Source organism: Mercenaria mercenaria, chromosome 15 (genome assembly GCF_021730395.1).
Source record: "Mercenaria mercenaria strain notata chromosome 15, MADL_Memer_1, whole genome shotgun sequence".
Classification (NCBI taxonomy): domain Eukaryota; kingdom Metazoa; phylum Mollusca; class Bivalvia; order Venerida; family Veneridae; genus Mercenaria; species Mercenaria mercenaria.
The window spans coordinates 71517085-71535022 of record NC_069375.1 but is presented as its reverse complement, the minus strand read 5'-3'; the positions used below and the strand labels follow the sequence as shown (position 1 = coordinate 71535022).

General features: G+C 33.6%; 1 protein-coding gene across 1 annotated transcript in view; it reads left to right on the top strand.

The window, feature by feature from the left end:
• LOC123558382 (sushi, von Willebrand factor type A, EGF and pentraxin domain-containing protein 1-like) overlaps positions 1–17938 on the top strand; it is a 109537-nt gene that overhangs the window by 88002 nt on the left and 3597 nt on the right. Inside the window, exons 31-39 of the mRNA XM_045350266.2 lie at positions 497–664; positions 3513–3740; positions 4213–4374; positions 5290–5493; positions 5685–5945; positions 6245–6436; positions 6655–6816; positions 15195–15224; positions 17336–17444. Of these exons, the coding sequence (XP_045206201.2) occupies positions 497–664; positions 3513–3740; positions 4213–4374; positions 5290–5493; positions 5685–5945; positions 6245–6436; positions 6655–6816; positions 15195–15224; positions 17336–17444 (1516 nt within the window). The remainder of the gene's footprint in view (positions 1–496; positions 665–3512; positions 3741–4212; positions 4375–5289; positions 5494–5684; positions 5946–6244; positions 6437–6654; positions 6817–15194; positions 15225–17335; positions 17445–17938) is intronic.

Genomic DNA, 17938 nt, shown 5'->3' with positions numbered 1-17938 from the left:
AGAAAACCCCAGGTGCCCCTCCGAGCATTATTTCATTACGAACGGGCACCACCGGTCTTCCGTAAGCCAGCTGGATTGCTACAATACATGAATAATTCAACACCTTGAGTGAGACTTGAACCCTTATTAGTAAGGGGCAAGCGCTTTGAAATCAGCAACCTTAACCACTCACCCGCGAAGGCTCCCTATGTATTTTTGTGAGTAAATGTGTTATGTACATATTAATACATATAGTGATGTGTTTTGGGTTGTTGTTTTTTTTTTTTTTTTTTTTTCAGCTCGCCGCTATGACATTAGATATAAACATTATGATGTACAAATAATGCATTGTTACAAATTAAAACACAGTTCCAGACTTCTTTATTTAATAAGAAATTAGATGTGGCCGTTTTAGTTAGTTGTTATATAGAACAGAAAATAGAATGTTAAAATCTATAATTATTGTTTGGCCTTTTTTGACTTGGTAGTAACTAATCGCTTACGAAAATCATAACAGACCATGGTCAATGGGGTATGTGGACAGAGTGGGGTGACTGTAGTATAACATGTGGATCTGGAGAGAGAAAGAGAAACAGAACATGTGATAATCCACCACCATCGCCTGGCGGTAAACCTTGTGATGGGAATAGTGAGGAACAGAAGATATGCACTCCAGAATGTTATGGTATTTTATTTTGTGGTAACTTATAGCTTCTTTTCTGCAATTTTTCTGTCGTATAAACCTAGTTTAATGCTACATTTTTCCTTGACTTAACCCCAATATCTATTCTAAATGTGTTAGCTATACGTTTGCAATGTTGTTTGTTTCCTTTTTCATCCCTCGTGCCCGTTGTCTTTTATTTGTGTTGTGTCTATTCATATCTTAATATTTGTTCATAATACATGTACAATAAAATGTTTCTTGTTAATTTACCTTCTGCTAGATCTTTCCATTCTGTGGGTGACACAATAATCTATATGATCTTGTGCCATTTAGTGTGCTTACTGCTTCCAAAGATTCTAATCTTTACGTTTGAGGTTATCTTGAGTTCTATGCTTCAAAATAATGTCTATAATGTCTTTATAGGTTTAATTAACTAACACAAAAACATCTCTAAGTACCTTGTGGCGTCGGAAAAGCGTCTATGCGTATTTAGACTGTTTTCTTTAAATTGCCGGTATTTGTTGGTATTCAATTTACCTTTGATATAGAATTCAGCTAAAGTCGTGAGTGATATGGGGTTTTAAGAGGCCTTGTATGTTTCAGAAATTAAAGCTACTTCTATTTTGGTTGTTTGCTTTTTATGATTCCATGGTATTTTATGGATAAGGATTTAAGTAGAGATGGTACCTTAAAAGTCAAATTCGTCTTTACAGGTTATTTTTTGGTGTAATGTGACAGCTAAATTTACTTATTTACTACATATACTTATGCTTTTCCTCCTCTTTATGTAATGATAAAACTATTTGATATTTAAGAAGTGATCTTCTTAAAATATCTGAAGCAAAATGGACAACTCTTGTATTGACAGTATTTCATTGATTTTGAAATTTCTCTAATTATCACTTTAATAGAATTTAATGTAAGTTTAGTCTACTTCCAACAGTTTGAAAGAGCCTATACAGTAACTGAATTTTATTTTGTCCTTTAGTTAATTCAAAAGCCAACACTAACCAAAGTTTTTAATGTAAACAAAACCCACAACATTGTATCATCAATATTTTCCACTCATGAATGCACTCAATTCATGTAATAACTGTTGGTATAATTGTAAATGAAAGGCCCGGTCAACTTTTTTCAAATTGTTCAAAAGGTTTAACTTATTGTGAACACCTAAGTTACCTGCTTACTTTGTTTACAATAATAAATAAAACACGTTATAGTTTGTTTAAAGTAATGTCAAATTACGTAGTTTCTATATGCTTTGTCAGCATTTGTTATGATGTAAAGCAATGACCGTGTTAAACTACTCTTACCTCTAGAAAATACATAATTAAACGTAAAATGCATAGGATCTAATTACTTATGTATTAGCTTAAAAGATTGCAATTACATTTGATGACACTGGTATTTAGTATTACACTATTTGCAGCAAAGTTGTCCTGAACAGTCATAGAAATGCTTCAAAATGAGTAGAGCACAAGAAATACTTTCAAAAGTCTACTTATGTTGTTACACTTATGATACCAGCTTAACTTTCAACTCTTGTAATATCTCATTGCTAGATATATATTTTACATCTTAATATATCAAATTTCGTGTAAACCAAGCAACAAAAACAAAACATACCATTATCTGGTACTAGATTTATAATAGTGTACCTCCTTTTGAAGAGAATTCAATTCTTACCATGAACCTACTTTGATTTCAATTTTTTTCAGGTGGGCATAGGTTCAAGTCCCACTGTAACCACATTTTTCTTATATTCCTTTTTTCTTGTATTTTTTTCAAACTTATTATTAGTTTATTGTACAAAAGTGGATTTTTTTCATTTGATAAGCAATTTCTTGCTGTTCAAAGTAGATTTACCTCTGAAACAGAGAGCGGGCAGAGTTAGACATTTTTAAAAATGCTGAGTTACATCAGATAAATTGTCTCTATTTTGCCTTTACTCTTTAGACTAAATATAGCGAAAGAAATGTAGGTTGTAGGTAGGTTTTACTTCTGCTCCAAGGTTATTTTCGAATGAAGTACACAAAATCTAAAACAGTCCCACATGACTCGACCTTAATCTTTCAATGTTGGAGTTAGAATTCTAACTCATTAAATTACTTTATTTAAGGCAGCCTAAAAATGATATTGGCACTTTTATTTTGTGTTTTATAACTGTTTACCAATAGTTTGACGTTTCTCTTATCAAAACTATTGGTATAATAAATTCTCTGCAAACGTTTTGGACAGAGGCCATCACTTATAGTTTGTCTCTTCTTGTGTTTCAGGAAAAATCATAAATTATACAAAATCTATTAAAAACCGGCACGGTAAAAGTTGTTTAAAAATTGCAACATAGTCAACTTCAGGAATATGGCAAGTGAATGCCATATTAACATTACTGACATTACTATTAGGAATCTAATATCCTAAATATCTCATGCAACGTTTCTTAATATCAAAACAGTTCTTGAAATGAATTTGCGCAATTTGTTTTTAATCGTATACACTATTAAACTTTCTAGCAAGGCATTAGGATAAATTATAAAATAATAATCAATCTGTGTAGGCCATGAGGAACGTGTGCTTGTTGTATATCGATTACAAAGATATCTTTTAAATGTAGGTAATATTTTGTCTACCTGAAAAGTGGTTTGGAAAAGGACCTATTTAGTTTTTATGTTACTTTCGACCACTGTTTTATATTGGCTTCTGTTTATTTGTCAATTGCTCCTCTTTTATTTTCTTGGGTAGGTACCATCTCTAAGTTATGTTTTAACAATTTTTGTTACTTGGTATATAATGAGGCTAATCAGCAGTGGCGAAAACATGAAACGCAATAATGCAAAACAAAAATGAAACTCTCCTTTTTTGGAAACAGACGCATGTTTGTCTAATCCATGTGGTATAAAACACGGATGTACAACTGATGGTACAGGGTATAAATGCAGTTGTAAGGATGGTTACAGTGGTTCTCATTGTACTATACCACCGGACAATTGCCTTCCAAACCCATGTGAAAACTCTGCAGAATGTATCAGCATGGAAAATGGATTCACCTGTTCTTGTGCAAATGGCTACAGTGGTACTACTTGTGGAATCGAACCAGGTATTACAAAACGAGGCTTGTTTTAAAATCTTTGCATTTAAAGTCTATTGTCTATAATATTTGTCATACAAATAGACAGAGTACCTAAAATTCTAAAAAATAATTAAAATTCAACTTTATCATTTGAGACCTAGTTTAATATTCAAGTCTAATAAGATAAATTCAGATCCACTATTTAAGCTGAAATTTAGATAAAACATCATATGCACTATATCACATATTGTTTGAATTTTATAAAAGCAAGAAAAGAACTCTTTATTATTTCAATGAAAATTAAAATGACAATGAAATGACTTATCATTATGCTTTAACCATACAGTTACTTCGTTGTTCCTTTTAATTTGTGTGGTTACATAGATAAATGCAAGGTAGTCAATGCTTCACCTCTATCACTATATCTAATATAAGCAGTAGAGCTTTATCAATTGATTAAAAAAATTAAGCTATAATAGTATATTTTATTGCCCGAAAGACGAAAGTGTTTGGGGAGCATGGACCAGATGGGACACATGTAGCGCGTCCTGTGGTGGAGGGAAACAAACCCGACACAGAGATTGTAAGCTAGGAAGCAAGGGGAAAAACTGTCCTGGAACGAAAACAGAAAATAGGACGTGCGAGGAAGATTCATGTCTTGGTAAAAATAAATATTTTTGTGTACCCAAGACATACTAATCTTTACATATAATGTTGTTGCGTTTAAATTCTGAAGGAGTTGCATTAGCAGAACAATACTCGTATATCGAATTAACCCAATTTACTAAGATTTGCATTTTCTTTTCCTAACAAGAAATTGCAATTTTAAGTATGATCATACATACAAAGTCTTGTTTAGAGAGCTATTAGCATGACATTTATGTTGTATTAGTGTACTGTTTCATTTTTCAACTTGTTCAAGTCGGCGATTGCCTATTGATTATTTAATAGTAGTATTCTATAGTGCAATTCTTCTCCGGAGCATTTCTCTGCAACCACTCGTTGGATTCAGTGTAAATTAAATGCCTAAAGAAACTCTACAGTTGAACAGTTTTAATACAGATTTGCTACTGTTTTAGACATACACTTAGAAAATACTAATAAAACAAATATGATTTCTTCAATTCTGTTGAGAAATATTATTTTCGACATAAACGTAATCTGTAATTGTAAAAAGGGGACAGCAAGGTGATAACTTACTTTCTCTTCTATGGCAACATTATTACATTAGTTGAAATTTATATGTATACAACGTTGTTGGTCTTATCTTTCAGTGGTGTATAAGATATCTAAGGTATTATATCATTAAACATCTCCTTCTTTTGTAACGTTATCGTGTTCAATTTTACTATTACACCATTAACAAAACCTGTTTTGATGCCTTTAAGGAGAGTCATAATTATTTCAACTGGTGTATTGATCCCAGACACGCAAAAAACAAATTCTTGTCTGATAAAATATAGAATCCGATACTATCCACTGGTAAAATACTAGTAGTTTATACAAAAATGATCATTTTGCATTTGCTTTTGAACTGTTCCCATCTTCCAAGCTACAGTTGTATTTACCCTTTCAGCTTGTCCGATATTAAGTAAGCATTACGGAATGAAAACAAGATGCAACTCTACTGATGATGTGACTACTTGTATACTGACATGTGTTCCTGGATTCTACCCACCTAACAGTACATATAGCGTAGACAGCTGGGCCGTTATCTATCAGTGCGGTCCGTTCTCTAGCTACAAATGGAACATTACTGACGAAAAACCGTCCTGTTCAAGTAAGAAAGCATATGGTTATATCAGTAAGGATTATTTTCCAAAAGAGATAACATACTAACATCGACCTATTTTTTTTTAATAACAAAATGTTTTTATTAAGCCTTTTGACAAATAATTTTTCCTTTCTTACATATTGTTGATTTGTTTCTATAATGCACTTCATTCACGTATCATTTTTCTTTTGTAACAGAAGGAACAGGTCGCCCCTCACATGTTAAAGCACAAGCAATAATGCCTATTGTACCGGAAATCTCTTGCGGCAAGGCTTCTGATCTGGAAATTAATCTGAGAAGATTCGTGTCCAATTTTGTATGTAAAAATGGAACAAACTGTTTAGTTTCCGCGTCTGTGACTAAGTGTCAGAATAGAAAAAGGCGCCAAATTGAAGAAGAAAAGAAGAGCGAGATTACTTTCACATTTACGTTTGACTTCGGAAACGATACCGAAACTGGTAAGGACTGAAAAAAAAATCAGACAGAAAGTTTAAGGATCACTCGGTGTGAAAATTAGTTTTTAATTAAATTGGAATATAATTCGACATGTTCATAAGGTAAGTATTGAATTTTTGTGAGCAGTAATAGACTTTGTTTTCGGTGTTTGAAACAGTGTAAGTGTTTCATGGTTATTATATATAATCTATTAGCCCTTGACATATAATATATGTGCGATTAGCGCTCTGAAATAAGTAAGGTCAGAAAGAAACAGCGTTTTAAATTTCATTAACCTGTAAAGATATACCGTTTAATATAGATAATAACGACACGACTGAATACTGGGACACTGTTGAAGAGGCTCTATCGCCAATTACAACAAATGGTGGAGACTGGTTATCAGTGGAGTTAGATGGTGTTAGATATGTAGCTGATTCTACAAATGTTTCTAAAGAATCAAGTGTGGAGTGCAGTAATGGATACTTTCTTCAAGACGAGTATGACATGTGCGGTGTGTTGTATTATCGTTATACATTATAAAATATAGACAATTTCAGAAATTGTTAATCCCATCCACCTGGAAACGTACATGTTTAATTAAATAGAATAACCTTAATTGGTACGCATTTCTCTGTTAGTCGGTAACGATGTTTGACGCTGATGATGTAATTTATATATTATGTCCGCTTGAAATTATCACATAAATAAAATATGTACATGTAATCACAGTTGGCTGTTCTCCGGGAACGATGTACGAATCCGGACTTGGTTATTGTGTATCGTGTCCGCTAGGAACGTATCAACAACTGTCAGCACAGTACAGCTGTATACCTTGTCCTGATGGATACACAACAAATATCACTGGCAGCTACGACCAGTATGACTGCTACTGTAAGTATTAACAGACGTCACCATTCATTCATGTAATAACAAACATGTTATCAATATGTAATTTTGCGTTTGTCAGCAGGATGTCTGTTTATAAATGTTTATTCATTTTCATCTCACATCTTTCTAAAATTTTATTTCTTTTGTACAACATTAAACAGTTATATACAGTACAGGTTTTGTTCCTGCATTTAACTTGGCCTAGTTGTTTAGAGTACTTGCCCTTAGCAAATGTGGTTTGAAAAGGATGCATAATTTCTTTAGAAGCTGGTGTCTGTCATGCTGGCTCGGTGTTAGGGTTAGTTAAGTTCTACCCGAGTTCCCGCCCATGCTTGTAATATTTCCCAGAAAGGCACTTGAAGTAATTCTGTTCATGTTTTAGCTTGAAAAATGAAATTTATTAGAATATCACTTGGAATCACAGAACGCAAGCATGAGCTGCAACTTAACCCAACAATACAGATCAAAGTTATATGAATGTTTCAATTAAAATGTAAATTAGCTCTTCGATGATAATTTCGCTATGAATAACTACTGTTGGCATCGAATTATTAATTGGTTTGTTTATATATGTGACAGTAAGATCTTGAAGGTATATTTTTATGAAAATGCTGATGATGATTAACTTAGGTAATGTATCCAGACAACTGTTTTGTCGGACAGATCCTCACATACTTTTATTTTATCAGACTTGTGTAATAAATTCAATATGAAGGGACACTCATACCATTTCCTCTGTATAATGCATGACTGTTAATTCGGGGATAAATGCGTGTGGTGTAGTTTCAGCGATTTAACGAAAATGATATGAAGTCGAAACGGGAAGTATATATATTTTGTAACGGCTTACATAAAGTCGATATGACATGACTGCATGAAGGTATTTTATTTTTGATATAGGTCAGGAGGCCAAAAATTGGAAGCAAATAAATATTAGTTTTTAAGAATTACTTTATCTTGCATGTTTTGGATGACTTGGAATTTTATGCTGGAGAAAAAGTGCTTAAGGTGAACTATTGTGGTCTCCTTGTGTCTATAGTCGTGTTTGGTATGTCGATAAATTTTCACCATCAATGTTCTTAAGGTTGTTATTGAAACTTTGTCAAAATGTTTACTCTCATACAAATCTAGACGATTCTGTTTCTAGAGAAATTGAGTTCAAATTATTGAAGAAAATGTGTTTACACTGTTGAGACAAACGTCAATGCCCTAGAGAGGAATTTTCCTGAATTCAATAACCAGATAAATCAGTCTGATCACTGAAAACCCAGTTCGCACTCTTGAGACCACATTTTTACTTAAACTACATAAAACATTATCATAATGTTGTTTACGTGAAAGCTAGGTACAAAACTTTTTATAGAATAATCTCTAATAATCCGGTTAAATAATATAAAAGTATTATTGTGCATCTACATTTTCAACCTGATTAAAATGAAACTAGGTTAGGATGTTTATTTTAATGAAATCTAGTCTCAGTTTGAAATAAGATAACCTAATAAATGTTGTTCGCATTTAATAGGTCGCATTTTCTGCTACTACCTGATGACCATAAACCCTGTTCAGTCTAGATAAAATTTGAAACTAGGGTATTTAGGTTCAAAAACTAAGTCATTGGATCAAAACAGTCTTGTTAATTCTCCGCAGGCAACATTGTCTTTCCAATCTGTCTGAAATCTTGTAACAGATTACAAACTGGTCTATCTTTGGCACTAAGTCAAATAAAGCTTGTGGGAATAGAATATTCGTCATTATATAATTTGGTGTATTCTGAAACTGGATTTTCTTGGCACAAAACCATGCTCATGTTCACTAAGGCAACCATCGAAGAAATCTTCTTATTAACATTGAAAAGGTTACATATTCTGCTAGTAACTGATGTTCATAAAACGCGTGCAATGTCTTTGTTTTTAAAGACCGCGATGTCAAATTTGAAATAGGGCCATTTGTGAATAAACCAAGGACACTTGAACAAATCAAAGAAAAACCTTGTTAAAACTTTGAATGCCACATTTTCAAACTGATCTACGTGAAAGCTGGTCAAGAGGTTTATTTCGACAAAATTAAAGTAAAATGTTAAACGGGATTATCTTTGGTACAACAACTTTGTCACTACGACAAATAAAATAATCCCCCAAAACAAAGGACGTCTTTATTCCGTTGTTTTATGGTCGCAAAGTCTGTTACCAGAAAACAGAAAAAACGCGTTTTTGATGTCGTTTACCTACAAAATAAAGACGTCTTTTAAAAGACGTTTTATTACTGCCGTCTTTTATGACAAATTTCAAGTTTTTGTTCTTCTAAGCTGCAATCACATTTACAGCATAAAGTGTTGGCAAAACAAACGTTATTTGATATATGTTAAATAGAAAGTTCAATAATTTCAGAATACTTTATGATAGAATTATAGGTATAACATTGTTTTTATTTTTAATAATCAATGTATTAACTATCGTTCTAAAACTCATGAAAATGGACTTAGACTTGTAAATGTTCATAATTGTTATTAAAGAACTGGGGTTGTTGTTTATTTTCAGAAATGGTGTGATTACTGTAGAAATATTCGAACAATAGTATTATGATTAAATTAGGATAAGTTGGAAACATTTATAAAATTTTCGTAACCGTAGTAACTAAGGGTCCGTTCCTCGGCACATGCTACCTAAAATTCATGACTGTAACCTAGTATTGCTTTATGCAATATTCAGGTAATTTGAAAGAGATTAAACTGTAAGACAGAACAAGTTTATATATCATTTACAGATGATTATAAGAAGTGAGTACAATACTTTAAAGATTGGTATAACTTAATATAAATTCATCAATAAGATTATATCTAAAACAATGATGTGCATGTAAAATAGCTAGTTAAATAAATCAGCTTTTTACAATCTGCAATCTTTTTTTCTTAAAAACATATCATACTTACAAAGTCGATGTTTATAACTAAATGTTTACAATATTCTAAATGCTTACATCAGTTATTAAGCAAAGCTGTTTTCAACCAGTTTCGGGGATTATATGAATGCGCTTTTCCGTCATTCCGTCCGTCCGCAGTTTCGTGTCCGGTCCATAACTCTGTCATCCATGAAGGTATTTTAATATGACTTGGCACTAATGTTCCCAATGATTAGATGACGTGTCATGGGCAAAACCCCGACACCTCATAATTGGAGGTCAATGGTCAATATTTTTACCTGTCCGGTCCAAACCTCTGACATCCATCGAGGGATTTTAATATTACTTGGGATAAATGTTCCCCAAGATGAAACGAACGACATGTCATACGCAACACCCAGAACCCTAGCTTAAAAGTCAAGGTCACACTTTGAGATCAAGTGTTAATGGGACATTTTTCCTGTCCGGTGTATAACTTTGTCGTGCAAAACAGGATTTGAATATTATTTGGCACAAATGTCCATCTCGTAGACATTTCATAGGTACCACATTGTTTAGCAGGACCAACTCTTTAACAAAATATGTTCACATTAGAAAATCTCTTTTGAACTACATAAGGTTTTCCTGTTTCCACGGCAGCCGTTTATTTTTAATATTAATAATGACAATAATAATAATAACAGCCTTATTGTTATAAACAGTCCTGATCGCACCCTCCCCTTGAAGTCATTTTACCCCCATTGCCAATACTAGTGCTTAAAGCATCTGGTACGCCCAGACGGTTTGCATATACAAGTTCACCCCCCCCCACCCACTCTCGGTTAATGATAACATCATATACTATTTAAGAAAGAAATACTACACACTTCCCTACCCATAGAGCCTTATCAGCAAGCGCGTTTATTAAAGAAACTGGAGAAAATACATGCGCCTTCATAAAGCAGTATTTTTATGTTAATTGTTTAATTTGCATACTTATGAATAATAAGAGAATACTAAAAATGACAAAAGTTTGTTAAAAACTAACATTTTCTAAGTTTCAAATCAAATTAGATGGAGTAAACAGTTTTGATCTGGTCTTAACATCTCTCATTGATTTCTTAAGTACTTTGTACCTCTGATGATAACATTGTTCCTCGTAGGTAGGTTTAGTACTTTGCATAAACTGCAGCAACAAACTTTTCGGGAAGCTAGATCTTACTAAAAGTTATTAATTCATTTATTGCTATCAATACAGTAACACTTGTGTGAGTTATATTATTTGGAAATGTAGTGTATTAATTGAAGGAGGAATAAGTATGTAACATATTTTACACATGTAACCGTACCATTTCATTGCCCTTGTTTTACTGCGCCAATTATATAGAAAATATATACGAAACAGTTTAAATCTGATCTAAAGGTCTCGTAGTTATAGTATATTCTGTTGCAAAAGAAAGTGTGCACTTTTTAAATTTGAATATCTCCAGTTCTAAAAACGTATCGATCTCAAATTTTCAACGTACTGTGCTCGAAGCATGTACCAGTATATCAAACTTAAAATTGTACGATAAAAACTGGGTGTACTTAAGGTTACAAGCGATAGCGTACTTTTGCACGATTTGCATGTGCTGCCCAAGGGAAATGTACAAATGTATAAAAACGTGTTGTCTTTGGTGAAAGGAAAACCTTGATAGAATTCAAAACTGTAATAAATGCCCCGACTAAGTGAAACTCGGTGAATTGAAGCATTAACAATGCTTGCTTGGGGTGACACAGTCACTTACGTCAGCAGGACGTTCGGGTGCCACCGAACGTCATTATTCCTCTGCGCCAACGGTTTCTGCAAACTGGTCGTGTCGCTGATCGCCATAGGTCAGGTAGACCTCGTGTGACAACGGCTAGAACGGACCGCATCATAATGTTGACGCACCTGAGACAACTTTATCAAACAGCGTCAAGTACAACAAGACAGTACGGTAAGGCAAGTACACTGTTTTGCGCCGTCTTAGGCAATCTCGCATGCCTATTCGAATAAAGAGGCCAAATGTCTAACCTATACTTTCAGTGCGTCGTCGCGCCGCTCGTTTGCAAGATGTCATTTACGCTGTGGACGGGGACAATGGGCTAGGGTTCTCTTCTCCGATAAATACAGGCTCATACTGAGTCACCATGATGGTAAGGTTTGTGTTTTCAGACGAAAAGGGAAACGTTTTTTTCAAACAGTTTCTTGTTAGAAAGGGATAGATTAGGTAGTGGCAGCATAATGGTTTGGAGTGGAATCATGGGGACCAGAAAAACCAGTCTTGTTGTGGTTCAGGGCAACCTGAATGATCAAGGATATATCGACCAGATTCTGCGGCCTGAAAAAGTGCCATTTTTACAGCAACGCGGGCCTTCCATTTTCATGCACGACAATGCCCGGCCTCATTCAGGGCGTATCACCCAACATTTCCTTAACCTAAACGCCGTCAACATGTTGCCTGCCCTCTCGCCAGATATGAACCGTATTGAGCATATCTGGGATGAGATTGGTTAGGTCGAGAGGTAGAAACAATCTGAATGATCTTCAAAACGCTGATACTCAAGAATGGACTAACATTCCTCGTGACGTCATTCGACGTTACATTAGGTCCATGCGCGGCCGCACCAGTGCTTGCATCAATAGTAGAGGTGGTCACACACGATATTGAAACAAAATCGTCTTTGAGAAATGAAAACAATTTCGAGACACAGGCAGTAATCTTTTGATTATCTGATAAGAGGGAGATTTGGAACATTTGTTTTTGACTTTTGTTGTCATTGTACAGCCAAGAATTCCCTTAAATGCCAACATGTTGAAAAAAGCCTTGCCCATCAAATTGATCATAAACTGCCCTAGACTTTGGTACCGAACATAAAATACTTTTCGATGAAATAATATACTTAAATTGACGAAAACCTAAGTGCGCACTTTCTTATATTTTGCTTCTCTGAAAGAAAATAATTTACTCCGTAATAGGTATTTAGCTAATTTTCATGAAATGAAACAATGCTCAATCAAACATCTATGGAAACAAGATACAGTAAATAGAAAAAAGTGGAAACTTTACAGGTCGCTCGACACGACAAAAACAAAAATGTTGCAGGCTCGGGTTGATTGAGCCTGTTCATGGACGGTAGTGGAAATGCATGCTACCACGCCCTCTAGCCCCGGGTTGAGCAGAACTCAACATTTATACATGCTAAAAGTACAAAAAGCAATTTAAAGACATCCGCAGGTGTATTCAAACGGCGATAAACATGGAACCACGAAGAGCGGCGTTTGGTTCCCAGATAAAATAAAGGGGTTGCCCTAAACGAGAAAACAATCGGCAGAACTAAACCTAAACCTCACTTATAAGGAATTCGGAATAAGGAACACTCGGTAATAAGGAACAGTTTTCAATTTCCCGATCTAATTCCTTCTTTATTCAATGTAAAAATTCTCGGTTATAGGGAACTCGGTTATAAGGAACACTCGGTTATAATGAACATTTTTCTAGTCCCAAAGTACGAAATTCAATGGAAAACCCCTCGGTTAAAGCGAACAGACATAAAGAATAAAAATTATTGAAAACCAGAAATAAATTGGAGAATCGATGATGACGTCAGAGTAACGTCGGCATTTTCACGCGCTTTAATGCATATGAATAAACACAACTCATTTCATTTCTATGATGTTCACGGATATGATAAAAAAGAAAATATATATTAGCATTAACATTTACCAAATACAAGACTTTTGACTTTTGCTCAAGATTACGTTCGAGAGCTAGAACTACATGTATTAGGTATTTCATGTTGACAACAGTGAAAGAAAATCAGTAACGGTCACGGTCATACTGTTCTAAATAAATGTGCTAATTGCGCGTCATTAACAATGGCAAACAGTCCAGTTTATCAAATTTCCAATTGTAAAAAATATAGCATGTGCTAAAATGGACAATTGCAGAACTATAGGTATAACTGTATGGCGCTGTTGTCTAGTCGTAATGCACTATATGTCATAAACACCAGATTTTAATGGGTAGTCTAATTTAACATTTTTGTAATTCAAATTTGAACATTTTTGTATTAGTATTGATGCCTATTTACATAACATGCAGTCGAGCAAGGTAAGGGGAGTAACTGCAACATATCTCATAGTCATAATGTAGCGCTCTCTAAAAAAGAGGATTACGGTCATTCTTACCGACGTACATTTCGGCTTAGTTTAGGTTTAACGCCGTGTTTCAACACTATTTCAGTCATAAACATGCAGGCAGTTTACATTATCATCTCTCCAGGAAAGGACTGGTAATAGACTCGCAACATTGTCACATAAAGATTCATTGTCGGCCCGGAGTGTGAACACATAGCCCTTTTCAAACGTCAGTCAAATAATGTTCGCTATACAAATTGTGATCGTTTTACAAACATCGGTTACGAGGAACTAGTTCGCTATATGGATATAAGCAACTTCGGTTATAAGGAACAATTTTTAGAGGTCCCAAGCTGTTCCTTATAAGCGAGGTTTACAGTATTATTACTAACTAGCATGAATTACATGATGAAATAAACTGTGATTAATAAACTGGAGATTATTTGCACCATAAGAGTATATAGTGTTACACTTATCTGAAGGAAGAATCTGTATGTTACATACTTTACATATGTTACGTTACCATTTTAGTAATCTTATTATATAAAATCGTGATCTTATTAGAAACTAGGTAAGAATATTCTGTTAGGAAGTTATCAAATACTCCCATTTCATTCAGTTTTTGTAGTCACAGGTTTTTTGAGAAAATCGTTGTGCCACAGGTTCTTTATATGCAAATAAGGTAACAAAATGAGTTTGGAGTAAAAAAAAGTACTACATGGATTTTAAAAATCACATAGAGTCTTTAAGTCCAGCTTAAAACTGTTTGATACATTTAGACTGATTAAAAACTTTTAAACATTTTTTTTTGTCATTTTGTAACATTCTTATTAATATTTATGAATATACAAATTGTATAGTTGACATAAATACTGAAAAAAGGTATATGAGCTCCATCTGGATACCATTTGTATTATTTTAACGCTATTATTAATCGGACCAAGATATAATTGATTATCCTCTGTATGTTTTTTCTGTCCAAACATGAACGGTGGCATGGAAACTGTAAATCATATATAGTTGGACGTACTCTGTTAGTAAGTTAGTTTGGTTGGCTATTATTAATCGGACCAAGATATAATTGATTATCCTCTGTATGGGTTTTCTGTCCAAAAATGAACGGTGGCCATGGAAACCGTAAATCATATATAGTTGGACGTACTATGTCAGTAAGTTAGTTTGGTTGTTACTCTAAACGCACATTTCAACCTACAACGTGACAAAGACGTCACAAAAATACGCAATTACAATTTAAAAGGACGTCTTTTGTTTGCTGGGAAAAGGCCATCTTTGATAAGCTTTGCCCCCGTGTTCTAGTATAGAATTATTTATAATATTTCAGATTTGGAAGAAGTGGATGAAGCTATCAAAGGTATGATCAACTGTGCTTTTCGTTTCTGCATGGTGTTGTTAAAATAAAATACATTACATTTTGTAAAATAAAATACATAACGTAGTAGATTTAATTGTTACAATCTGCTATTATCATGAAAACTATAATGAAATATTTTTTTCCAACATAAAAAAATGCTCATGAATTTCAGCATATTACATTAAATGTAGCACGTAATGCTAAGTCTGGACGATTATTTTTCACCCTTGCACAAAAACAGAGAAGCAAGACATCACATAATTTATTGCAATATGTACATATTAGATATATTGTGTTTTCTTCTGTGCAACGTATGCAGAAAAAATATTTTGCCTTACACGAATGAAAAAGCTATCCAGTTAGGAGATCAAAGCTACACTTGCGCAAACCGAAGTCATACTTCGAAGTCATATTATGACGTCATAATGTATGAGCAATTTTGTATTACAATATCAGTAGTCATGGAATAAGAGTTTAAATTACCTCAACTGAGGTAAAACAGTCCAAGTCGTAAAGTACATTGGGAGGTAAAACGTATCAAATCTTGAAGTATATGAGGATAAGAAAAAAGATATCGGGTCATAAAATGCATTAATGCTTGAATTACACAGAAGGTTGAAGCATATCCGTGACGAACTTTATTTTTTCACATTACAGCCACCTGGAGAATAATATTTAAATTATTGTTTTATAATGTTACATACATCATTACGCTCTAAAAGAGTTTTAGCTAGTTTGTTTTATTTTAAGATTTGATAGAAATACATGTTATAGATTATATAAATAAGAAAACAGTTTAGAAACCTCATTCAACCATTTTAAATAGTCATAATGGAAGGATCTAAAGAGGAAGAGCTAAGAAAATACTTTAAATAAAAAATGCGACTGCTTTCGCAGGTCCTAGTAAAGTTTTTCAGGTATTGAATAAGAAATAGAAGAATGCATCAAAAACGTGTATGCCCCTCCAGCGAGCACCTTTTTTAAAAAACATCCATGAACAAGTCTAATGCTATCGAGTTTATCATTAAGTTAGACTAAAGCACTGCAAACACACAAAGAAAAATACTAATTTATGAGCTGTACTTATTTTTGTTTAACTGTAACAGGACAAGATATGTACTTGATAAGTAACTACATAATATGATCTTTTGATTATCTATAATAAAAATGGGTAGTAAAATAATAAGTGTGCTCTCACAATATACCGCCATATCTTATTTCAAATGTTGAACAATTTAACATCTTAGAAAACTAGAGCTATCACAGAAAGTGATTAATACCCCAACCAGGTACTGGATACAGGAAGGCAAAGTCAATACGGATCTGCAATACGAAATTCTAGAACTTTTCAAGCCCTTTTCCAGGACTCTTTATATGATTTATAAACATGTGCATCATGATATACTTAACTTTACACGCCTTAAGTTGAAGTGGAATAACTTTTCAAAGACAATGTTCTTTTTCTATAGCAGTGCCACCCCTCCTGATACTTTTAGTATAGTTCGTCACTGATATGCTTCAAGCTCCTGTGTAATTCAAGCAGTAATTCATTTTATGACCCGATATGTTATTGTTTCATCCTCATATACTTCAAGATTTGGTACGTTTTATTTCCCAGTGTACTTTACGACTTGGACTGTTTTATCGCAATTGAGGAAATTTAAACTCTTATTCCCTGATTATTAATATTTTTGAAAATGTTGCAATAAAATTAACAGTGCGCAAGAAAATTGATATATTAACATATTTGCCTGACGAGGACAGGTGTCTTCCTAAACATCTGTACAGTATTAATTAAAAGTAGAAAAAATTGAAACTTTTTTGCTCGCTCAACACAACAAAATTTAAAATGTTGTAGGCTCTGTTTCATTGTAACCTCCCTAGCGCTCGGGATTTCATTTCTGCGTTGTCTCTCGGGTATGGGGAAACTCTGTCTTACACAAGCAGGCATGAAATTTCTTTATAATCTCCCCTTCTCACTATTAAATGTTAAAGAAAAAGGTGTCTCACATACTGCATTATTGCTTAATTATTCCAGTCGTACTGTTATTATGTCTGTTAAACCGTTTTATTTTGGAAGAATATAATGCGAAATTTGTTTATATCCACAGATGACAGCGATAAGTCGATGGGTTTTATAATTGGTGCAGCAGTGGGAGGGTCTACATGTGCCGCATTTATTGCTGTCTTAGTAGTAGCAGTGGTTGTTAAAACAAAAAGGTTTAAGTTTACTGTTCAGTTTCAGTACTTTCTCGTAAGTAATTCGGCATTCTCCGGTTGTTACTAAACAATTGCTCGTATGATCTACATTTACGACCGAAGAATTCTGAAACACGAGAATACGAAATCGAAAAAATATCAAATATTGCTATTACAGATCAGCTACCATAATGCTTTACTTAAATATGATTCAAGTTCCAAGAAACAGTTGCTTAAACGATAATAAATATGACACTGAAATTAGAATTATATTTGTTGTCCTTTTCAATTTACGAAAGGCATAAATTGTGTCTAACCTCGAAGGATATATTGTTTTAGTAGATGCGTGAGTATAGTTTTCCAAACAGGTCTTGTTAAATCCTCTCTCAATGTTTGTTATAGATGCTGCAGGAATAGTCAAAAAGAGATTTGCAAAGAGTCAGTTTTTGTACATATAAGTGTACAATAAATATGGATGTCTTTGGTAGAGTTTTATTAACTTACAAGGTTTAGAA